Source organism: Lutra lutra, chromosome 7 (genome assembly GCF_902655055.1).
Source record: "Lutra lutra chromosome 7, mLutLut1.2, whole genome shotgun sequence".
Lineage (NCBI taxonomy): Eukaryota > Metazoa > Chordata > Mammalia > Carnivora > Mustelidae > Lutra > Lutra lutra.
The window spans coordinates 79,640,492-79,666,279 of NC_062284.1; the positions used below are offsets into that span (position 1 = coordinate 79,640,492).

A 25,788-nucleotide genomic window follows, 5' to 3' on the forward strand; every position below is an offset into this window, starting at 1 on the left:
CCCGGAGAGCTTTTGAAAGTATAGTTCTCTCAGTGAACTGTGAATTGGGCATGTGCTTTAAAACAGCCATTCACATGATTTACTCACTGGTGAGTAAAGTGCACCTTCCATTCTTGCTGCTGTGAAGTCACAGAGCAAAATGGAGGATGAGGGGAGACGGGAGAGCTTATGTGCTACTGTAAGTGCACCACGGCATTACGCTTCCCCAGACCCTGCAGGCAATAAATACATGTTATTAATTCACTCATTCTGCTTTGAATTCTATAATTAGGAAGGTAGGAGTACAGTAACTCAACAAAAGGTCTGGTTTGTGCCCAAATGCACCCCAACAGTGAATCACACTGCCTAATAGGAAGGGAAGGACTGCCAGAGGAGAAACTGTAAGCGTCTGAAGGGAATGGAATATGTGGAGATGGAGAAATTTTTCTGCTGAATGAAGCACACAATCAGAAGTCTGACTACAGCCACAGTACCTGGGTGATGTGAATAAACACAGCAAAATAATGGCAAGTACCGCCAAGAGAAAATAGTTGAGGATATAAGGAGAGAATTAGAAGGGATACATGTGCAGATAAAAATACGTGTGTGTGTTTGTGTGTTTATAAACATATTTTGTGGGTTTTGGTAGAAAAAAAAAGGGGATAATTAACTTTGGGCACGTGGTATTATTCAGAAAATAAGTCCATCGTTCGTGTTTGAGAGGTCCATTCTACTTGTCTCTGTTTCTGGAGCTCTTAAAACATCCATCAAGTCATACAATCCACCATTAACTATACCATCCAAAATGCCTTTCACTAAACCCATTTTTAAAAAGAAATTCTAAAGTTTTGTTTTGTTTTCACCATGTTCTCTTTATTGGCTATATGTTCCTCACAGGTGTCAACCATTCATTCATCTGTTCATTCACCAAATCTTCCCTAAGGAATGACTCTTGGCAGTGACTTAGGGGACAAAAGAGTTAATGATAAAGCTCTAACCCTAAAAAGCTCCCAATCTAGTTGCAAAGGCAAAATGTGAGTGTGAGCACAGACACACTGGAGATGGTATGAACTGTCTCCCATGGTCCAGACTATTTCCTATGTCAATGAGTTACATGATACTAGTGACAAGAATTTGTTTCTCCTATATTGTGCCACAAACTGTCTTTTTATAACTAACCCACACGAACTTGGCTCTATTCTGTATGACAGTTTTTCAAGACTTAGGGCCAGCAATTCCCCTTTGCTTCAGCTTCCACCTAGCGTTCCTTCAGCTGTTCCTTCACACTCTTCAGTCTTCCCCGGCAGCCTTATTTTGACTTTCACTAGCTTTTCTTCAACGTTCCTATTCACTGTTGACAGAAGCTTCCTCATAATTAACTGACTTATTTGTACACATAGATATTATTCAGGTAGCATAGAATTGAGGGTTTTTAAAGTTCACATTCATATTCTTAGATAGTCCTGATAACAATCCTATGAAAATAGTTTTTATTATTTTCATTGCCACTTTATATAAAAGGAAAAGGTCATGTAACTTGGCCTAAGTCAGATAGCTCCTGAACTGAGGCTGAAATCCAGGGGTCTGGCTCCAAAGCCCTTGCTCTTAGAGACTATGGCATATAGTAACTAGATCATACTATTAACTCATTATTATTAACTGATATGAATGTTAAAACTTAATTAAGACAATTATCATATGATCTCCCTGATATAAGGAATTTGAGAAGCAGGGTGGGGGGCTTGGGGGGTAAGGAAGGAAAGAATGAAACAAGATGGGATCGGGAGGGAGACTCTTAATCTCACAAAACAAACTGAGGGTTGCTGGGGGGAGGGGGGTAGGGAGAGGGTGGTGGGGTTATGGACTTTTGGGAGGGTATGTACTATGGTGAGTGCTGTGAAGTGTGTAAACCTGCTGATTCACAGACCTGTACCCCTGGGGCAAACAATACATTATATATTAATAAAAATAATTAATTTAAAAACAATTAAGTTTAACATTTTTTTCCTAATTATGAACATTAAATTCTTCTTAATTATGTTTCTACTATACTTTTATGTTCTCATGTTCTTCTGTGAGTTTAACTCAACATTTTGGCGTTCAAAGACTATTCTGAATGTGATATGAGCCCCTCCTACCATAAAGGCTAAACATCCTAATTACCTACCACTTCCAACTGAATGAGTCTATCTGCTATGTATTGATTAGACTTTAAGAAACTTTTTTTTTTTTTTTTTTTTTTTTTGGTAAGGAAAATGCTTTAATATGAGGCTGGATGACTCTATCCTAGATCACAGCCCCAACCTCCATGCCTACTGGTTATTCTCTGAGCAAGGCTGACAAAAAAAGGCCATTGCCTCCCAGGAGTACTGCCATCCAGTCCCTACTTTATCATCTTTTCTAAAGATGGAAGATAGATGGGAGATTTTTTCCAAATGTTTTATTATACTGAAGACACATTAGTCCTTAGTAGTACTCATTCTACTATTCTTATTTAAAAAGAAAATTCAATTATTCCAGAAAAAATTTTAAGTAAACTAATATTGACTAATACTGACTTTTAGTCATCTCCTTCTAAGGGCCAGGATTTGTTTTCTAAATGTCTGCACACTATCTACTCAATCAGTCAGTCTAGGATTTTGTCAAGGATAAATGTTAAGCTTCTTGTTGAATGACTTTAGAATTTATTCTTTCCCCCTTTCAGAAATTCAGAAAACTCTGGCCTGTCTTAAGTATTCTAGCATCTCTCTCATTTTATCCATGATTTATTAAAAATCACTCACAATGGTTCTAAGAGCACCACTGTGAGCTTCTTTAACATGTAGTCATTAACATGTATCATATTTATAGCTGCTACTGAGTGTCCTTCTTCTTGTGATACAACCACCCCCTGCCCCACCCCACCACCCCAGGTGCTAACTCCCAGCAGAAGCTGCTAGGTATAATTTAAGAGTGCAGAGGATCCAAGCTAAGGAAAGAGGAAGCCAGTAACAAACAAGCAAAAAAGACTAGTAAAATGGGCATAGTCCCAGCAGTCCCAAAAGAGAGCCAGCAATCAGAAGAAAAGTCCAGATGGGGGTCTCAACTCCAGTTCCCAAACTTAAATCTAGATGCAGCAATCTGACTTAGAGGGAATGCAGGGGATGAGGGGGAGGGAGAGAAAATTGGAGAGAGAGATGCAAAACTGGGCCATTCTGTGAATTTCTCTCAAAACTAAGCAATGGAGACTAGGAGCACAGTCTGGGTCCAGCTGTGGGAAACAGGAATAAAGAGGACTGACGTAGAATGGAAAGTCAGAAGGGAAGGTGCATGCTGGCACTGCAGCAGAGCAGGATGCCAGTGCCCAAGGGGGAAGACAGGAGGCAGAAACTCCAGGTTCCCCAGAGCCCATGAGGATCTGCAGCTGGGGAAGAGGTCTCTGTAGTCCCATGAGAAAGGGATATTGGAGAAGGAGATAATGTCTCAGAAAATCTTGATATCTTGCACTTCCTTCCCTAGATAGAGCAAAAAGGATATATCCAAGTACCTGCCTTTCAAGAGTTGACGTTTATTGCAACACAGTGCTGGTCTCCACAGTTTTGGGCAATTAGCAGACGCCTTTTTGAACAGCTGACACACTGGCTAGGGCCAAAGCTATGCAGGAACTCCTCTATTCCCTGGCATTATATTTCTTTTTGTTCCACATTCTCCCCCCTTTACTCTCTCTGAAGACTCCCCATGCCTCCCTGAAGAAAACAGGAGAAAAATGGGCAGTGGCTGATTTCTCCTTCTTTTTGCAGTAAATATGATAACTTTTTCAGAGACTGGCAGGATTGTTTTTCTGATTTTCCTGCCCATTTGTTCTGGAAGTTAGCCTTTCTCTTTCTCTTCCTTAAACTCAATCCCTTCCTTGTCATTAATAAACTGTCTTAAATCCAAGCTCTCTAAACACTTTGGACAGCCCCATCAAGGTTATGAGGGAGAGAAGCAGAAAAATATTCACTTTCAGCCCAGAAGGCTGCAGATAGCCTGCAGAGTTTCAGTAAAGATCAAATACATCAAATACATGCTGGTTGCTACATTCTTTTTTTTTTAAAATCTATTACTTATTATTATTATTTATTTATTCGACAGAGAGAGACACAGTGAGAGAGAGAACACAAGCCGGGGGAGTGGGAGAGAGAGAGAGAAGCAGGCTTCCCACCGAGCAGGGAGCCCCTGCGGGGTGCCATCCCAGCCTGAGCCAAAGGCAGACCCTGGTTGCTCCAGTCTTAAAGGGTCTCATGACTGCCTGCCTATCTCACCGATAGCTAATAACTGAACTGAATGATAAGCACCGAAGAACTCTTATGAAAGCAGTTTTATGAGTAGAAATTCGAAGAGGACATTTATGATGTAATACCCCTCCACACCCCACCTTCCCCCTTGAGCACTGGGCATATAACTATCAGCTTCAATCAGCAGAAGTGCAGCTCTTGTCTGCTCATGGGTCCTGTCCTGGGCTACTCAAATAAATTTATGAAGTTGCACCATAAAAAAATTCAAGAATTCTTTCTTAACCTTCGTGCATATGATCCCACAACAAAGGCAATGCGGGAAGTCTTTCCTTTTTCTTTGTTATTGGAAAATTTTAGGCGATTGTATGGTTCAAGTTTCATTTTTAAAAGAATACTTTATCCTTCATGAGCAAAAGGTCTTTGTGCCTTCTAAAACATCTCTAGCCATGGATTCACACTAGTGTTTCCTATAAGTCAGAAAACAAAAGAAAATCTGTTTTTTGAAGCCTGATGTTTCTTTTTTGCTACAATAAATTCTTAGCTAACATGGTTATTTCCCCCCTAACTTCCTGTACAGCAATTTCTCTCATTGCCCCATCAACTGAAAGACTAAAATGTCAGGAAAGTGCAGAGAAAATTTAATCAGACGTTCTCTTTTGCTGGAATGGAACTTTCAGCAGATGTTAGGATAGCTAAAGTTCTGGGTAGCCTATTTGCCAGGTGTACAAGTATATCGGAACAAAACCAAAACTAAATGGTATATGCAGGTGCTGAAGGGCTTTGTGTTTTAAGATGAAAAGAAATGTTCCATCGCAGTGTTAATTGTATAGATTCCATTTTCTTCTGGCATCAAAATTCAGAATTACCTCTGAAACTATAGAGACTATATGGCAGTCATTTTGTATTTCAAAGCAAGTACCAAGTGTATGGACAGAACAGATTCTCTGTGGGGGCCTGGCTGGGTCAGTCAGTTGAGTGTAGGAGGGTAGGACTCTGGATTTCAGTTCAGGTCATCATCTCGGGGCTGTGAGATGAGCCCCAGGTTGGGCTCCGTGCTGTGTGTGGAACCTGCTGAAGATTCTCTCTCTCCCTCTCCCTCTGCATCTCCCCCTCCCCTGACCTCTCTTCCTCTCTTTAAAAAAATAGGTTCTCTCTATATAGATAGCACATTTGCATATGCCATTACTATGGCTAAGCTGAAGGACGTCCAAAACCTGGAGAAAATCCTACCAATAGAACTGGCCATATTTGAATATATAATTAGGTCCCACGGGTCAAACCTCTCAGTCACTTCCCATTTCCCATCTTGTATTATCTCAGTATATGCCTGTCCTCCCCCCATCCTTCCCACTAGATTTTAACTCCTTTAAGGTCACACAGATTATGTACTGATTTTTCACATAAGTTTCATAAATATTTAAAATAAAATGCATCATTCAGTGCATTAGAAAAATGCTCGCTAAACGGCATCTGGTAGATTGAATACATTAATTAGAAATTTAAATGGCCATTTTCTCAGCTCTAAGTTTTAATATCCACATTGTGTGCATATGGTTCGTATTATTTTGGCTAAACATAGCCCTGGATGGAAAGACATCACAACTCGATAAAATGTAATCGACAACAGTATTGGGGACTCCTAGAAGAAATTCAGAATAATGCTGAGAATACCGGCAATAGAGATCATGTTATTTTGCAATGTTGATTTAACAGAAGTGAAATTACCTGTGAATCCCATGGGCTGACCTATTTTCTCCAGAAATAGTACCTTTTCAACATTTTTCCCACACTGTCTTCTGTCCACCCACAATTAGTCAGGTACAAATTTTCAAATGGGAAACCAGATCAGAACTATTATTCTAGTGATGGAGCCATCATCCGTCGACCACTGAGCTCCTTGCCTTCTTTTTTCTTTTTTCCCTTTCGATTCCACCTCCCTGCCTGTCACAGTGTAGTGCTCAGTACTTCTCTTGGTTTGCTTCATGCTGATGGTAAGTTGTGTGTTTATTTTAAAAATCGTTTTGCAACCCTTCACATTCCAGCTCTCAACCCAGCAAGCTGTTGCCCGGCAACACTAACTGGGCCGCTCCTCCTGGGCTGAAACCAGAGGCTGCAGGCCGCAAACAAGGCCACTGGAAATCCTCCTCTGACTCGGTCTGAAGTCAACGACCACAGTCCAATGAAGCACAGGACCCTTCCAGACTCAAGTTGGTATCTTTCCTTTTCTAGTTCTTTCCTCTGTAGAAAGTTACTCTACCAATGGTTATGCCTTTGCTTTATGTTCAGTTTCACTTCCTTGTGAAAACTAGAAACACAATCTCGGAAATCATGAATTGTTCAAACACGGCATACAGCAGTCCCGAAATGGATGCCAAACGGATTCAAAATTTAAGGTAGAAATCGAAATACACTTATATGATCCTAATGATGTTCGGGTGGACTTTTTTTTTTTTTCCCCCTTTTCACTGCACATTAAAATCCTTTGGAGAGGTTTCTGGTTTTCAAAAAAATGCTAATACCCAAGTTGCAGGTTCAAGTGAAAATCTTTAGGGAGGGGCTTCCAGGTATCAGTATTTTTAGAAACACCTCAAGTGTTTGCTAGTATGTGCAGCTAGCATTGAGAATGACTGCCAAACCGTGCTTCTCAGAAGCGTGTTAAAAACCTGCCTATGAATAAACCAGGGATCCTGCACTGAGAATTCTGATTTGGTAGATGTGGGGTAAGACCTGAGAGTCTATCTTTTAGTAGATCCCAGGAAGAGCCTTAGACCACATTTTGAGTAGCAAGGAACTAGAGGTATGAGAACACTGACAGTAGTTAACAGCTGGTTTCATATCGCCCAAAGGGCCCCTGAATGGATGGACGTAAACATAGAGAAAGGTCTTTAAACACAAAGAAAGCTATCTGTCCTCAGCCCCATCTGGTTCAGTATTCTGCAGGGAAGACACAGAAGGGTTTTAGAATTCAGAGGATGCCAACAGGAAGAGCAAACGAATTGGATTACACAAATAAGTTCCAAAGTAACTGTATCTGGAATTATGGGCCCCCCTAGTAAGATGACATTTAACAGGGACGAATGAAACAAAGTCCTCTTTTTAGGACGAAGTCCTCTTTTTGGGTCCCACTTCCCCACCCGCCAAGGAAAGGTCTAAGCATAGACTCGGAAAAACTGGCTTATCAACAACATGCATGAGAAAGAATTCAGGATTCTAAATCCACAGTAAACTCATCATTTGTTCCCAGCTCAACTGTGATTTTATGCCACACTCAAAGAAATGTATTCTTCATCATGAGGAAGAGGTGGCTTCACTTTACACTTAGCTAGACTCACGGAACCTTGAGTGAGAACAGTTTTGGGGCGATTTCAAAAGAACATAGACAAAGATGAGAGTGTTTGGACCAGGGTGAACAAGAGACTGAAGGAAAAGCTGACTGCCCAAGAGAAGAGAAAAGAGGAGAGGAATGGAGCTCAGGGGTGGCATGACAGCTGATTTCAAACCTCTGACATGAGCCTCTATTTGGAAAAAGAAACCGGCTTACTCTAACAGTGGAAATAAACACTGAGATATTTTTGCTGATTGTGCAAGGGTCAAATTCAGAAGAAACAGGGCTCCGCATGAAACTTTGCATTTTCTCTCACTGAAGCAATTTAAGAATGTTCTGGATATCTTGGAACTGATAGAGCAGTATAGGGGTTAAGTAAGATTTTTAAGATGCTGTATTGTGAAGTATTCTGTGTTGTCATTATAGAAGAAAGCAAACTCACAGAGTGCTTTAAACTTCACTGCTCCTCTACCCTGACATTTCAGATGTCATATTTCAACTCAACTATGATATACATTCATAAGTGAAATTTTAATTTTATAATTGAGACATACAGGAAACACTTCAATTTGGGGGACAAATAAACTGTCAATTTTTGAGCACCTATGTCAATATTCTTTTTTTTAAATACCAATATTCTTGCTAAAACTTGTCAGCAGTTTCTCTCTACAAATTACCGTATTTTAGAGAAAATTCTATTAGTTTTATCTTACTTGCTATCAAAATAAATGATTCCTTTCCTGGTGGTACATCTTTTCATATATTATCTCATTTAGATTTTGAAATACATGTATACATACACACACATACATAATACAGAATTCACTCTATTAGATTTTTAAAAATTACTCTATGCCTTTGGTTCATAATCTTTAAATTCCTTATTTATTGAATGAATTGCATGACTTAAAAAAAAAAGTAAACATAAGTAACTCCAAAATTTCAAGCGGGGATTATTAAACTCCAGTGGAAGTTTGAACCCACATTATTCACTTTAGTTTACCAATCGTGATAGAATTTCCTGGCACTCAGTCAAGCATTTTGAAGCAGTTCACTGGCTAGTCCCCTCACATCTCCTCCATGCTGTTATGTCTGACAGTGGTGCTAATATGTTGACAAATCAATCTATTCATTAATATTCAGCAGGCTTGCCGGATCTGCAAGCCTCATAAACTGTTACAAACAGAGTTTAATTATTAAAATGACAATTGTCTTTCTTTTGTTTCTTATACATTTGGATTTCTGGGTCTCATCTACCCAAGGCTTATTTTCAATGGGGTTATTTTTTGTTTTGAACAATATGTAGTGCAAGAGGGACCTACAGCTGGTTCCTTTTCATGGCAAAGTGCTACTTCCAACTTAAGTGTTTAGCGTTCTGGAACACTGTTGGATTTTGAAAACATACCATGTGGTATTCTTGGTGCTAGGCTTTTATTTGCTTTGCTTTGTGTTTGTGCTGGCTGTATTTTTCATCTTCAATTTCTGAGGGAAAAACACACTTGTGACCAATTTTATTTGAATTAACCACACTGAATGGTTAAAAATTGCTTTTAAAGTAAAACTGAGATGCTTTGATAAATGTAGTGGTATATTATGATAGCCATTCTGTGATTCGAGATGCCATGTATTCTACCTTATGCATAAATGTCACCACAGGATTAAGACCTGCTGGAAGAATAAATTACAGCTATGTTTATCAGGGCAAGGAGGAGGCAGAAATACTAACATTGAGGCTATTTGAGTATACAGATGGAAAAAACCTATGTCACTGGGGCTTCGTCATTATTTGATCATTTTGAACTGAAGACAAGCTACAGGATTCATGCAAGGAGTTTTCCTCCCCCACCCCTTTTAATATGTGGAATGTCAAAGCTTCCTGTCAGCTCTTAATTCTTGATAATACCATCTAACCATGTGACTCTGAGGCTGAGCAGTAACAACACAGCAGGTGATTTGAGAGTAGGTGCTCCTTCAGACTTCACCTGTGAATACAGAATATGATCTCTGTCTGCGGGGGTTGGGGGCTCATTGTGAGACAATTGCCAAGGTTGCCTCTGTGTTGATTACTGCCTGCATGCTTCCCTGATGGCACATAAAGGAATATCAAAACTCAGAAGAAAAAAAAATAGTAATTTCTCTGGTGATCTTCACTGTCTATTGCTAACCTTCCTCAGATTCAGCATGTGTCTCTAATGGAACACATCGATTCAATTAGATGATGGAAATGTACTTTTGACTTTAATAAATGCTTTTCCATTGCTATGGGTCTGTCCTCATTCTGGTAAGATGACTTGCACTGGAGCAACTATGATATCTCACTTTACCAGCTATGCAACCCGTATCACTCAGTTATCTATGTCACTTCCCTTCTTCCTCTAAAACTCTTGGGAAAACAAAAGCTGCCTACTAAAGTCATACATAAGAAAGAATATGTTAAGATGTATGTTACGATTATCAGCAACTGAAAGAATACAGGAAAAGAGAATTTGTACAACTTTCACACTTGAACATTCTCCTTTGTGTGGGCACAGGTTTAGAGTGAAAGTTACGTCTTCATCTGCCCAGTCACAATGCAAGAGCTGGTGTTAAGGGAAAGGAAACATAATCCTGGCTCTTTGGTGAATAATACTTATATATAAAATATTACATATATTGTTTGTGTATTTAAAATTTTAGACATTTTCAGACCAGGCATGGAAGAATGATAGTTACATAAAAGGTTGTACTCCATTTATTTCTGGAGCCTTCTTTCCCCACACACACTTTTGTTCATTTTATTTTTTATATATTTTTAAAGTAGGTTCCATGCCCAGCATGGAGCCCAACACAGCACTTGAACCCACGACCCTGAGATCAAGACCTGAGCTGAGATTAAGAGGCAGAAGCTGAACTGACTGAGGCATCCAGGCACCCCACTTTGATTATTTTGTAATGAAAGTACTGCAAGCACTTGGTAAAAGATCTAAATTAATCAGTAAAAGAAGTTCAAAATGAAAAATAAAAACCTCACATCTCATTATGAGACCCATTTTCCAGAGATTACCTCTTTCAACTACTTAAAAAATTTCTTCTGATTTAAACCAGTGCCACTCACAGGAGGTCCATGAACCACTGCCAATCTGTTCATTGGTCTATGGCAAGATAAGTATAGAAAGTAAGACCAAGTCTTTGGAAACTTTTACAGCAATTTGATACTGCTGTCACATTTATTTTATTTTACAAAGTACTGGTCCATATGTTTGGAAATCAAGATAAAATAAAACTGGTCCTTCATCACAGAGTTTGAGAAAAACCACCTGTGGTCACCTGGGTGGCTCAGTCGTTAAGAGTCTGCCTTCAAGTCATGATCCCAGGGTCCTGGATCCAGCCTCTGCATCAGGCTCCCTGCTCAGCGGGGAGTTTGCTTCTCTCTCCCACTCCCCCTGCTTGTGTTCCCTCTCTTGCTGTGTCTCTCTGTGTCAAATAAATTTTAAAAAATCTTAAAAAAAAAAAAAAAGAGAGAACCACCTTAAAAACAAAACAAAACAAAACAAAACAAAACAAAACAGATTCCCTTCCTTTAAGGACAATGAATCATTTCATTTTTTCCTAGACCTTATTGTCCTCCTTCCCCCAAGTAATGAGATTATCCTAAAATTAATGTATTGGCCACCTTTGTAATTTAGAACAGTGCCTGGCACACAATATGAATATGTATATAATATATAGAGAGAATATTTATTCACAAGTATTAACTCTTAAGATCAAATTATACATTAAATCATATATAGGTAAATTTGTATAACTCAGTCCATTCACCTAGGCAGAATCTTACATGAACTCTGAAAGCTATGGATCTTAGAGCTCTCTTTACCTCTTCTCTGTTCTCCTTCTCAGCATTGTAGATGTTTCATTAACTACATTCTTTTGCATAAGTATAATAAAGTCCGACATGCTTGGTCTAAAGGTTATCTAAAATTTTAAACCAATAATATGTGGAATATTCTATATGTAACTATTATGAACCATAAAATTATAATGCCTCCCCCGTACCCTATAATATCAAATTTGCAAAACTATGTCCATTCAAAGGAGAATTTTCATGTGTAAAAAGGATTCTCTTTTCCCATATTCTTTTAATTGCTCAAAATCATGGCACCATGCTAGTTTCTTCTGTATTGTATATAACTTTATTACACAACCTTTTGTATTTCCTGGAGTTTATATGCTTTGTTTTTTTATTCTTCACAGAAGAAACTGGTCAAGAAGCTTTTTCTATTCTTACCAATTTCATGACAATGTATATTGAACTACATTTAACATTTGGAACAAATTACATGTCCTGATATTAAATATCTGATGAAGAAAATGTGAGTGCAGAAAGAGGCTGGGAATTAGGAATTTTATAGTTTACTCATATTTAAATCCTGGGGATTTATTTATTTATTTTATTTATTTATTTTTAAAGGTTTTATTTATTTATTTGTCAGAGAGAGGGAGAGAGAGCGAGAGTGAGCACAAGCAGATAGAGTGGCAGGCAGAGGCAGAGGGAGAAGCAGGCTCCCTGCTGAGCAAGGAGCCCGATGTGGGACTCGATCCCAGGACGCTGGGATCATGACCCGAGCTGAAGGCAGCGGCTTAACCCACTGAGCCACCCAGGCGTCCCAAATCCTGGGGATTTATTTAAAAAGTGTTTTAGAAAAAAAAATTTAGAGCACTTTTCAGCTGTCAGATCTTTCAGAGGATCAGGGCTCTGGAGCAGCATTTTTGTAAGTGTGATCCATGGACTTTTTACATTCTCAGGGCGGGATTGCTATTTATGGGGATGGAGACTGGGAATCTCCATTTTTATCTAGAAATTGTTGGCATGCCAAAGTTAAAAAATGCCTGCTATAGACCTAGAGCTAGACTACGATGGGTTATTTAAAATGAGCCATAATCAAGAAGGTTCTTTGGCAAAATTATTAGAAATCCCTTGCCTTGCAAATATTCCTGTGTTCTATTAGCTAGTTTTTCCAATTCCCATTTCTAAGCCCTATACTCCTGTTATCTACTTCTTAAATCATAGACAGAGTCTTGTTTGCAATTTTCTGATGTTTTGGCAATGTCCATCCAAGATTTACCCTTATTATTGTACCAAATGTGATAAACATGGAGAATCGCCTGATCTATCTCTTGTTCTTTTGGAATTGCTAAAAATGCAATGAAAAGAAGGGCATATTGACGCATGATCAAGTAAGTCATCATTTTCCTAGTTTTACCCGATTATCTAAAAAATGTTTAAGCAAAAATGGGCTGCTCTTTCCATAAGATAAATTTGCCTAATCAAGTAAATATTTTAAAATAGGTATATAAGTCCTTTCAAGGAACTGAGAAAGGTCATAGGATGAATGTGTTGAGGGCCAAACTGAACTTAGTATGTGATAAAGCTGATCACTGATGGGTAACTGGATGGGTAAACTGGATGGTGTCAAACACCCATCCAGTAGTCACAATGATGACATGAAACAAGATGAAACACACAACACTGGCTTCAAATGAACTGTAACATTCTCAAGCTCCCATCTCATGATTACCTAAAGTCTTCTCTTGTGTAATTAATTGTAATCATGTGATTCATTCTGGACTGTTTTATTGTATACATGCATTCTTATTTAGCTGTATTTATAATGTGTTATTTGGTTATATATATAAATACCTATATATAACTGTAATTAAATATGTGTTTAGTTACACATATAACTTTATGTAATTATATACAAGTGTGTGTGTATAGCTAAATACATATATATAGACAGATACACCAATCACTTTTCTGGCTGGAAAACAGAAAGTGTTCATATATTTAAGGTACTCTAGCTATGTCAATCACTGGGCTAAGCACTTTCCAGTATAATTTCATTTAGTACTTAATATAACCCAGTGAATTAGGAATTACTGTCACCATATTTCAGACAAGAAAACTGAGACCTAAGAGAGTAAGTAACTTGGATGGGGTCACCATTACTCTAAGTGGAAGAGCTCTCAACTCAGGTCATTATCACAACATGATCTTGTTTCCCTGTATTTTAAGACATTATTGAAAATTGTGTTGCTACTGTAGCTCTAAGCTAGTGAAAGCATATTAAAAATTTAATGTGACAGCATGGCAAAATCCATTAGGATAATCAAGAGGCTGTAAATGTAGTAGATAAGAGCCTCTACCTTGGAGCTAGCTGACAGGATTTGCACCCTGGCCCCACTTAGGCAAGTCACTTAACCCTCTGTGTCTACAGCACTTCATCTTTCAAACGGAAACAATTATCGGATCTATTCAAAGGTTGGGTATGAGTAAATGAGTTCATATATATAGAGTGCTTGGCTATAATGCAAATGTTATAGAAGTGCTAGGTATTGTTATTTTTTTCTTTGAGAGTTTAATTTTATTATCTCCCCTTTACCTGTAACATTTGGTCAGTGAAGTTTTCCTCAAGTTTTTTCTCATTTTTCAAATCATACCTTGATTCACACAAAAAATCTATTTTTATAATGGACATCTGTTAATGCTTTTGTGTTTGTTTTTAGCCTACTATCCTTTCCCTGCAGGAACTTACTCTCTCCAAACTGGAGAGGCTCTCCATCATCTATATGGCCAATCAAAGCCAGGTTCCTGCAGTGACAATGGGATTGTTCCCAGGGTATTACGGGATTTAAGCAGAGCCAATCAGTGCCCCTTTCAGAGACTCGATGGCTACTGAGAGATAATTACTCTTCCATTCTGAGATCATGTACAATGAGTAGCATGTAAAACCTGGGGCTACTGGGGATCACTTGGCACCACATGAAGAGTCAACCTGAGAAGGAAGCCATCATAAAGTAAAGCAGAGATGATGAGAGATGGAGAAACAGGACCCTTGAACTGCTGGCTCCAAAGAGACAAGACTCACCTTTTGGACTTCCCAGTTGTGTGAGTCAATAAATTATCTTCTGCTTAAGTTAGTTATACGTTTCTATTACTTGCACACAAGAGTCCTGAATAATTAATTAACTGCTAAATTATTAGTAAGCACATCTCTAGAATGCTAGTACTTGGCTTATTATATTATCATAGCAAAAATAATGAATGAGTTTAAAATATTCTCTATAGTGTCCTAAACATCAAGCCATGAGAAATAAGCACCCTTTCATGTACTACAATGTATGATATAAAGAATGAAGGCAGTAACTTCAAGTCCAAGACCTACCACTGTGTGACTTTAGGCAAGGCACTTAACCTTTCTGGTTTCTGCCTATTACAGAAATGAAAACAAGTTACATATTGGAGGACTGCTGTGAGGTTCAAATGGCACAATGGTTAAGTCCAGCACTCCAATATATATATTATATTATATCAGGTAACTTTCTACACCAACAGAAAAAAAAAATGCAGGATCCAGGAATTTTTTTCATCTGACACATCTATGTATGCTACAAAGACCTTACAACTTTCTTTTTTCTTTTGCATTTTCATGCCAAGAAAAAAAAAAATACAACTACCAATATGTCTGAAGAATACTTGGGAAACATGCACATCAGTTTGCATATAATTTCTTAAAATTATACAATCAATTCTTGGTTACCCGCCAGAGCAACTGCTTAGCTTAGTGTTCTAGCCTCCTCCTAACTCGAAGTCCTTGGTTCACCCCACACCTGCCTTTGTAGATGCTTTTCCCATCCTTTATCTCATTCAGTCTCTGTTACAACTTCATTCTATAGGCAGGAATCATTATTCTGTGGTACAGTTAAGGAATTGAAGCTCAAAGAAGGTTAACTGATGGCTAATTAGAATGGCAGGTAGGATGATAACTCAAACTGTTGGACTGCTGTTCCTTACCTTTGATTTTAGAGCCCCTGAGGTGCTTTATTTTATTTCTTTGTATCTGGATTGTTAGGGATTCTTGGTGTGGTTTTGAAGTATACTGAGGCTAAAAATTCACTAAGATCAGTTGTGACCATCCTTTGCCAATACTAGTTTGCTTGTGTATTTCTCAGATCCCATGTGCTTAAAATTATGTTGTACCAGCCCACTATTACTTTTCACAAGAGAACTGTTTGTTCTCCACCAGACAGTGGGACAGACTCCAGGTCAGTAACTACTTCTATAACACCTCAGCTGTATTAAGGCATCTTTAACTAACTTTTTTTTTTAAGATTTTATTTATTTATTTGACAGAGAGAGATCACAACTAGGCAGATAGGCAGGCAGAGAGAAAGAGGAGAAAGCAGGTTCCCTGCCAAGCAGAGAGCCCGATGCGGGACTCGATCCCAGGACCCTGAGATCATGACCTGAGCTGAAGGCAGAGGCTCAACCCACTCAGCCATCCAGGCGCCCCTAACTAACTTTTTTATATTCAACTATTAGTTCTGTTCATACACCAGCAGCTAGGTAACTCATTCGCCATCTAGAGCCTCAATTAGCAAGTAGTACAACTCTTGTGCCTCAAAGGCAAGGCAAGGATGAGTCAGAAGAAGATACTGAGGAGAAATGCCAGTTAATTCCCAAACTGACTTGAGTGATTTAAAAAAACAAGGTTCTATCTGAGCTGGTCTCCACATCACTTTGTCCCAGTGGTAGGAAATTTTCAGCACTTAGAAATATGTACAGCAAGTAAAATATGTACTTCCTGGTCAAATATAAATGTCTTTTAAATTTCACATGTAATTGTCTTTCTGAAATGCTACATCTCTTTCTTTGCAAATTTTCGTGACTTGCCTAAATTCCATCTCCTCTGAAAATACTAGTCTGACTAGTCAAAGCTACAGTGATTCTTCTTCCTTTGACTTGACATCTTTCCATTCAACTTTAAGTTCTTTGAAGAATATTTTATGTTTTGTCCTTTGGAGATATGACATCTATATCTATAGATATGTATGTGGTTTCCCAACAGCAGTTCATTGAGGCATTAATATTTAGGTCTCTGGTATCTACTATCAGTGATAATTAAACATTCACAATCTGTAGCTGTATGTTTCTGGCCTCAATAGGTTGTATCGACACAGCTAGGCCAGCGCATTTCCTTCCATGGTACCAGAGAGGGAATGTCATTTACTCCACTACTCCAAGAAAAAGATTTTAAAATGTGGAGGCTCTTTCGCCAATGTCCTATTCCTGCATAACAGATAAATGCTGACTGGCTTCACAGGTATTCTAGATTTGTACTGTGGTAACAATATCAAGCATTTTACTGGATTTCTGGATTGCAGGTATCAAGTAAAATGGTCAACCATAGTTAAAGGTAGTGTTTCCTAGCAAGGATACTTGTCACAAGATTATGTGATAATCCCACCTTTCTGCCTTCTAGAAAGGAAACATAATGATACTTTGCTTTTTGCCTCTGTTAAATTATCCTAAATATTTCATTAGTGCTTTGGCTACATGATAGTTCTTTTGTAGGTCACAGATTCCTTTAAGATATATCCACCCAGCTATAATTTACAACTAATTAGAGGATGTCAAAGGGTTGTTGCTAATAGTAACTCAAAGTCCTGATAATGTATAGCTCTTGCCATTTAATACCAACCATAGCCTAAGAACTTAATTACCTCAGGCAGTTTACATACACTTTTTTCCGATTCCTACATCACCACACTCAGTAACAGGTGTCAAACAGATGTTTATCTATGACTGTATTTGCCTTTTTAAGTGGCAAAAAATCTGAATGAACTTAGAACTAGACGTGGCCTGAAAACTAAAGAAGGACCAGTCATTAAACCGTGGTTAAAGGATGTACACACAGATTGTCTGGGTATGAATTCTGGATCTGCCACTGATAGCTTTGTCATTTTGGCCTGTGGTGTCCCTTCTCTTGCCTCAGAGCTCTTACTTGAAATACAGGTATAATAGTAAAACTAATCTTATGGGGTTGTAGTGAGAATTAAATAAACGCCAAGGTACGTTCATTGGGGAATTCTATTCAAAAGTGCTGAGTATGCCATTTTCTCTGCCTTGGTTGCCCCTGCCACTTTAAAACTCTCTCTCTTTAAAAAGGAAAGATTTTTTAAGAATTTAACTTTAAATAATGCAACATTGCCAAGGCAATCTAACCTAAAGAAATCAATCAGAGATACACATAGAAATTATATATATAAGGATCAAAAAGGAACAACCTAAAAATAGGATACCAGGGAAATGCCTAAAGAAGATGCCATATATATTCTAATGTCACATGAAGGAAATCAGCACACAAAGGACTGACATACTAATATATAATATGATAATTAAAATATCACTATCAAAGTTCTTGTGTCCATAAGAGATTTAAGTGCTTAATACAGAAACAAGTATATGGTTAGTAAAAATTACTCTGAATAGTAATCTCTATAATGTTTATAAGTTCTAAGGCAATATGCCAAAATATTATGTTTTTTTGTTTCATTTACCTCTTAATATGTATCACTCAATTTCTCTATAAAATATGTACACTTCATCAGAGATGTTTTTGGTCTCCATTTCCTTTACTCCTTCCCAATCCACCTTAATTTATGCCTCTACTCCAGTGGACAATTTACAATGAGCATTTAACAATTTAGTAATTCACAATTGAATTAATAGTATAACATTGAAGCATTAAACCACTAGCATTTATGAACGGCAGATAGTACCTTCATGAGAGATTTCCTTCCAGGGATTTGGTGGATACATGAAAGCTGCGTTCTGGATTTGGTCGTGTATGTCTTCATCTTCATTAAAAGGGAAAGTGCCACTTAGGCTTACATAGATGATGACTCCAACAGACCACATGTCTAGAGAGCGGTTATAGCCTTTGTTCCTCAGAACCTCAGGAGCCAGGTAAGCTGGGGTCCCCACCACTGACCTCCGGAAAGATTTTTCTCCAATGATCCGGGCAAAACCGAAGTCACAAAGTTTCACCTGTTGGTAATAATGGTTTACAAAAATGGTAAGGTCACAGATTGTGTGTCTATGTGTGTCTTAGCCCAGGTCTACCAAAGACAATTAGAATACTTTGCATATCTCATATAGACTTCTCATGCATGACAGAAGTAACAGCTACTTTCTATTTTATATACTTGAAGTCCATGGCTGAAGTACTGGTACAAAAGTATATTTTCATTCATAAAAAAAAAAATTATCTAAACATTCACCCTTCCTTCCCCCCAAAACCAAGAGATAAATGTGAAAATATGTATACTCAGAAGTGGGTAGTACTCTTTTAGCAGGCAGAAAGACATCACACAAATCTGGAAGTGACAGATTGAACACAAGGGCTTATTATAAATAAAGGTTGAGGGATCAGCACAGGGACCTGTCATGTTACCTACAGTAATCCTCAAACTCAGGTCTGCATGGGAACCTAGACAGGACCTGAAGATGTCAGGGAAGCAAGGTGGACAGTTGCCTTAGGTCATGTCAGATAGAAGATTCCCTGGGGAGATGGGCAGTAGTTTTCTATCCTCTGAGATGAGGAAAACCAGAAATGTTTGTCCTTGTCCCTCAGAACAATGCTGAACTTAAATAAGTCCCTGGGAAGTGTTCTCCACCCTCTCTGGCCCCAGCTTTCAGCACTGGCCTGCGGCTGCCCCTGCTGCAGGCTGTGCCTACATTGGCCGCTGAATGAGCACAGGAAAAGGCTCATTGTTGCACTGGGGGAGGCTGAACCGAGAAGCCAGAGTAACAAAGCCGTAGTCCCCAAGATCTAAGAAGGAAGCAAGGGGATGAAAAGGAACAGGTAAAACGTGAAACAAATAAAGCTTTTGAGAAAAAAAATATCACAGGGGAGCCAGTACTGGTGCTGCCGTCAGCTGGCTTTGCTGAGAGAGGCTTTCAGACTTGCCTGGGGGAAAGGATCTGCCGATGCCAGCAACACGTTTTCTGGTTTGAGGTCACAGTGAACGATATTTTTAAAGTGAAGATGCCGCAGAGCCACAAGTATCTAGAGAGAAGAAAATCATCAAGATAATCTTATTTTGGTCTATGAGTTTATTTCAAAATGTTTTTCACTAGGACATAAATTGGAGGGGCCACGAGAAAACCCACAGTGAACAGTTAAGCCTCTTTATACGCAAGACACGGAAATGAGCTAAATTCACATGGCAGGTTTCTAAGGAAACGTCAGTGGAAAGAGGAGCCTATTATGGTATTGATACAGCAACCAAGACAGGTGTAGATAACAGATGTCAGGACTAGATTCCAGGGGTAACCATTCTTGAGTCATTTCAAAGAACCAGGACTCAGCCACTGTGCAACTGAAAGTTTCATGAGTAGTTTTAATACAAGGGCCTGCACACGCATGACTCCCTTGGTACGCTGGATTCTGGAGACCACAGATAAAAATAAAATAATACAATAAACCCCCTGCCACCTTTCTGAGTGTAAGTCAGACTTGGGACTCGGGGACTAAACAAGGCTAGGAAGCTGCAGTAAAATAGTGGTAACATTTGATATTGAATATTATCTTTTTTTTTCTGCCTCTAATTGATTTCTTACCTGAGTAATTAAAAACTTCGTTATGTGCTCTGGCAACCTGCCCTTTTCACTTGACAAGATCATCTCCAACATGTCTCCATGGAGTTTTTCCATAACAACAAACACTCTTTCAGGCGTCTCAAACATACACTCCAAATTTACAACACCAGGGTGATGAAGGTTCTATTAAAGATAAATAAAGCACTTGAAGAAAATGAGTTTTTTGATACTGTTTGGCAAGCTCACTGATTATATAAAACTGTTCAAGCTTAAAGCTATGGAGAAACCCACACTTTGGATTCTTAACATTTCTGAATTCCACATGTGCTGCCTTATATTTTTGAAATTCTAATGTCACCAAAAGAATATATCTTTACTTTCTATGCAGAGTGAAATTATTTTTTTCTACGCTGAAAAACCTAAGTTCCAGCACAGTGAATTGCTAATTAGGTTTTAATTAGAATGCCATATTGAGAAATCTGAATTTCGCAGGATCATCTCCAATATTAAGCACACCACCCTAAATAAGCATACCAGGCCATCTCTACACCCTTGATAGAAAGTTAACGTTGACAAGATGAAATCTGTACTTGTAGCACATCTGACGGCACTGAAGAAGCACATTAGTCATAAACCTTTCGGAACCACTCTGCTATCAATGCTCTCACACAGAGTGAAGACTGCCAGGAAAACCGTGAAAAAAAAAAAAAAAAATTGAGCTCACGTTCTGTTTGGTACCCCGTGCTATGTGGTTGTCCTGTGTGGTTCTCAAGCACTCAATAAATATTTCCACAATAAAGCAATGGCTCATGAGAGGCTGCATTTGGCTTGACATGTTAATTGTCACATATATCAAGTAAAATTACTCTTAACATTAGATGGGCCCATAGGAGGATGCTTCAGTCGGAATGTGGCTGTGGGGTCATCAACAAAGCCTTCGATCATCTGACCTTTATCTTATTTTTCTTCTGGGCACAACAACAACAACAAAATCCTAACATTAAAGAACTCTTATACATTCCACTTACATTTCAATGAGAAACAGAAAGAAAAAATCATCGTGAACATAAACTACCTGAAGAAAAAAAATCAGGGACTCACTGAAATGCACTAACAGCTGAACAGAGAAAAAATAAATAAATGATTTTAGAAAAAAATTCTCCATCAGGGATAAAAGTGCACGTAAAATGAAATTCTCACAAACTTCTTGAAACTGCAGACACCTTGCTATTTAGACCTCACAGATGGATACTGGCTGGTGAGCAGCAGAAGGGACCACAGGTGAGTCTGCACCATTGCCGTCCTCCTTCTGCCCATGGGCAAGGAGAGCCTGGTGTGAACTGGATACGGAGGCTGGCAGAAGCTCCCATGATGATAACCTGTTTCTCAGGATGCCCTGCCCCTACTTGGGCCATGTTGATCTCTACCTCATACATCTGATGGATCTTTTGGATTTTGGTGCCTTGGTGCCCAATCCTGTCACCATTAATGTGGTCAGGGAATAACAAGTTTCTGAATGTGGTCTGAGCAGATGTCTATACCTCTACCCCAAAGCCTTTCACCTCCAGAGGGCTGGAGTCACTGTCCTTGAAACTGTCACACTGTTAACTGGTCAAAACTGGCTACTTCAGGATAGACTAGGCCTCCAGAGTCAGAGCTGAAGCACATGGGTGTGGGGGGTGCGGATGAGATGACCAAAACTGCTACTTTATTTGTCCTGACTGATTACAAATAAGACTGGACAGCTGGTGGGGCTTTGGCCAGCATGGGGGTGCCAGATCGTTAAGTAGGAGATGCTAACAAATGACTCCATGGATGCATTTGATACGCATTATGGAAGACCAATGATAGCACTGCTCGTAACTGAACCCATGCCCAGGCTGTCACATGGTCTTGGATCCACTTCCTGGATCCAGAAGCCACACCAGGTGGAAAGATCACTAGCCTCTGGGGTATCCGGGCATTTCAGCTATCCTCTTTTAAATCAATGATGACAGTAAATGGTCTAAGAATGACATGAGAGGGGTGCCTGGGTGGCTCAGTTGTTAAGCATCTCCCTATGGCTCAGGTCATGATCCCAGGGTCCTAGGATCGAGCCCCGCATCAAGTTCCCTGCTCAGCGGGAAGTCTGCTTCTTCCTCTCCCACAACCCTTGCTTGTGTTCCCTTTCTCGCTGTGTTTCTCTCTCTCAAATAAATAAATAGAATCTTAAAAAAAAAAAAAAAAAAGAGTCATATGAGAGTCCTGCCTGGGTTATTCTTCTTCTGGGGCAAGTCCACTGTGAAATGTGCTAAGTATACCTTCCTCTGTGACTATCTTCTGAACTGCTTCTTTTTTCAATTTATTCTAACTTTAAGCATTTAAGCAGTATTCTGAAGAGTTTGGCTTTCTTTCTTTCTTTCTTTTTTTTTAAAGATTATATTTATTCATTCGAGAGAGAGAGAGACAGAGAGAGCACAAGCAAGGGGAGTGGCAGGCAGAGGGAGAGGGAGAAGCAGACTTCCCGCTGAGCAGGGAGCCCGATTCGAGGCCCAGTTCCAGGACCTGAAGATCATGACCTGAGCCGAAGGCTGATGCTTAACCCACTGAACCACGCATGCATCTCTGAGTTTTGCTTTCTTAAATGACCAAGGCCTTGTTGACTGAGTGAGGAGCAGGAAAAATGAATAGGAAAGCAAGAGACCAACAGAAGATAGCAAGGCAAGGGGTCTCCCGTGTAGACCCAGGAAAATTGAAGTATGAAGATCAATGTAAAGGGGCACAGGAAGGACAGGGGAGAAGAGGAAGTCAGGAAATGGCCAGGAAGCTCTCCTACCAAATATTATCCAAATATAAATGCAATGTGGTTTCTCATGTGCTTCTACTTGCATTCCTCTAAGTAAGTGAGGTCTTAAAAGTACTAATGCCCTATGTCAGTATTTCTTTTTTCCTTTTCCCTATTCTACAACATGATTTAAGGAGCCCCTACATAGAGGTGAAGACTTAAATGGGCTTATCTCTTTGGTGTATTCCCAGAACGTTTTAGGCCAAAAGTATGGAACAGACTAATGAGATTGTTCACTGTCAACTATCTTGTTAAGTTTACTTAAAAATCTATAAACTCTGAAGGACTCTGAAACGTCCCCTACTAACATCTTTATGAAAAGGATAGGGAAAATTTTTTTATTTTTAATAAATGATTTTATAGTTAGGTATATAGATTTATAAAAAATTCAGTAACACTGAACTAAAAGTCATGTATACACAACTGGTAAGGAGATGTTTTAGAAAAGTTTAGACTAATACGTTTGCTGCACTTGGCCCTTGCTCTTTTATAAAAACCTTTATGCTTTATAGGTTGGCTAAAGAGAAGATTGAGTGGTAGTTGAAAAATCTTTCCAAGAGGAAAATCACTTTTTATTTCCCCCTGCAGAGCTGATATATAACAAGTTGACATTTTAAAAGATTATCATGTATAGCTGAGACAAGGCCATCATAGATGCTTACTCATAAGCTATATTTTTTGCATTGAACCAAATGACCAAACTTGTTTTTGTATTTGGCAGTAACAAAAGAAAAAAGAATAGAAAGAATCATGCCTTATTTATCCACATTCTCCATACTATACTGATGAATACTTCTCTACTCTAGAGAAGATAATATTTGGAGACTGGAAATAAAAAAAAAAAATTCAAGGCATTATATTCTATTATAATTCATATTACCTTTTTAATTCCTTAAGGGTAACTCTAAGATAAGCTTCAACCCAAGTAGTCCATGTCACTTGCTCACAATTTTACTCTTCTATATAAAATATGAAATAGCTTTTCAATTTTTCCTACTAATATCCAAAGTAACTGAATTAACTTAAAAGTGGCTTGATGACCACAACACTATGACAGACTGGTCTGTGTTCAGAACGAATTGTGCTAACTTCTCAGGCCTACCTTCGGAATTCAGATAATAAATTTCATGGCAGAATAATCTACTACTGGACTCTCTGGCCATCTGTTTGTTGCATTTAAGTAACTTAATTTTCAGGAAATGAAACATTTGGTCAAGTACAGGAAAGAATAGTGTCCATTCACACTTAACAGATTGATGACATATCCATGGGGTGAATATAAATTATTCTGAATTCTGGAGGAAATACCATTTGGAGATCGAGACAAAAATTTTCCTTATTCAAGTTGCCTAGAAAATTCTTATGTAATCAATGGAAACTCATCACTAAAAGCAAAAGTTTTTATAAAAGTTACAATATTTTATCTAAAAAAAAAAGAAGGATATAACTAACATTTTTAGTGTATGCATACATTCTATTCTATATTTTTTTGGATTCATGTTAAGCAATATTTCATTAGTACTTAAATTCTTTAATTCTAATAGTGTTGCTTTATTTTAATATTCAACTCTGAAGTTGAGTATTCATTCCAAATATTTAGCTGTGATAAGTTAAAGGTGTCATGTTTTCCCCCTCTTTATCCTGCCTTCAGGATTATTATATTCAAACATATGAGAGGGAGGAAAGGGGAGAATTAGAATCAACTTATCTTTTTAACAGGTTATTTAGGAGCAATACAGCCTTAATATGGGGACTTCTGCCTACTTTCCTATTAAACATCTGAATGACTTAGTTCATAATGAGACAGAGAGATATAAACTTAACAGTGATGAGTCCAAGGTCTAAATTCTATTTTTTATAAGATTTTATTTTTTTATTTTTTTATTTTTTTACCAAGGTCTAAATTCTAAATGGCATGCCAAACAGAAGGAAGCATGTGCTATTGCACAGTGGCATTGGTGGGGACGTGAGGTGCCTTTCTCAGAAGTAAAGCACTGTGGCAATGGCTTTGTTACTCCTCATTACTGCCCGTTTGCCAGGGTTGAGAGAAGAGAACACTTTCTTATCCATTTTCCAATCACATTCTTTTTCAATTCACACTTCATTTAAGGCCTCTTGAAATCACCATCTTTTGATGTCTTATAAAGGGGAAATAGCATATAATTCTCAGAGAGATGCTATAAACGTGAATGTAGAAAGCAGATGATTATAAGAAGACTCAGTAAACCTAGTAACAAAATGGTAAGTAAAGCTCTTCTTTACTTTGCTTTCTCTCCTAAATTCCAGAATCTTATCCAAGTGTCCTTTAGGTTTGTTCATGTAAATGAATGATGCCAACAATGGGATCAGTGTCTTTCCATCCAAACTTACTCTTCTGGTGTTTCCTCTCTTGGTAAATGGCCTATCATCTAGGTCAGAAACCTGAGTCACGGGGTGCCTGGGTGGCTCAGTAGGTTAAAGCCTCTGCCTTCAGCTCAGGTCATGATCCTGGAGTTCTGGGATGGAGCCCCGCATCAGGCTCTCTGCTCAGCTGAGAGCCTGCTTCCCTTCCTCTCTCTCTGCCTGCTTGTCTGCCTACTTGTGATCTCTGTCTGTCAAATAAATAAATAAAAATCTTAAAATAAAATAAAATGCTGTAGGTTTAAAAAAAAGAAAGAAAGAAAGAAAGAAAGAAAGAAAGAAAGAAAGAAAGGAAGGAAGAAAGAAAGAAAGAAAAAGAAAGAAACCTGAGTCACCCTAAACATTCCCTTCCCTCTCACTTCTAACAACCACCTGGTCTCTGAAAGTTTTAGAGCTCATCCCCTTAATTTCTCTCACAGTGATGCCTCACCTTCATCCTAACCATCAATGCCTTGGTTTGAGCCTTATTTCTTTCCTCGAGATGGGCCACAGCCTCCCAAGCAATCTCATCTTAGGTCTTGCTCTCCTCCAGCCCACTCTTCAAAGGGCTGCCACTGTGATTCTGATCGTTCCATCTTACTTC

The 25,788-nt window shown here is 38.6% G+C and overlaps 1 protein-coding gene across 2 annotated transcripts in view; it reads right to left on the minus strand.

The window, feature by feature from the left end:
• The window catches only part of PRKD1 (protein kinase D1), a 330,955-nt gene that overhangs the window by 3,829 nt on the left and 301,338 nt on the right, over nucleotides 1-25,788 (minus strand). For both annotated transcript variants that reach the window (XM_047737162.1, XM_047737160.1), the window contains 3 exons: nucleotides 20,003-20,164; nucleotides 19,350-19,448; nucleotides 18,160-18,427 (listed from right to left, as the gene is read on the minus strand). In XM_047737162.1, the coding sequence (XP_047593118.1) occupies nucleotides 18,160-18,427; nucleotides 19,350-19,448; nucleotides 20,003-20,164 (529 nt within the window). The remainder of the gene's footprint in view (nucleotides 1-18,159; nucleotides 18,428-19,349; nucleotides 19,449-20,002; nucleotides 20,165-25,788) is intronic.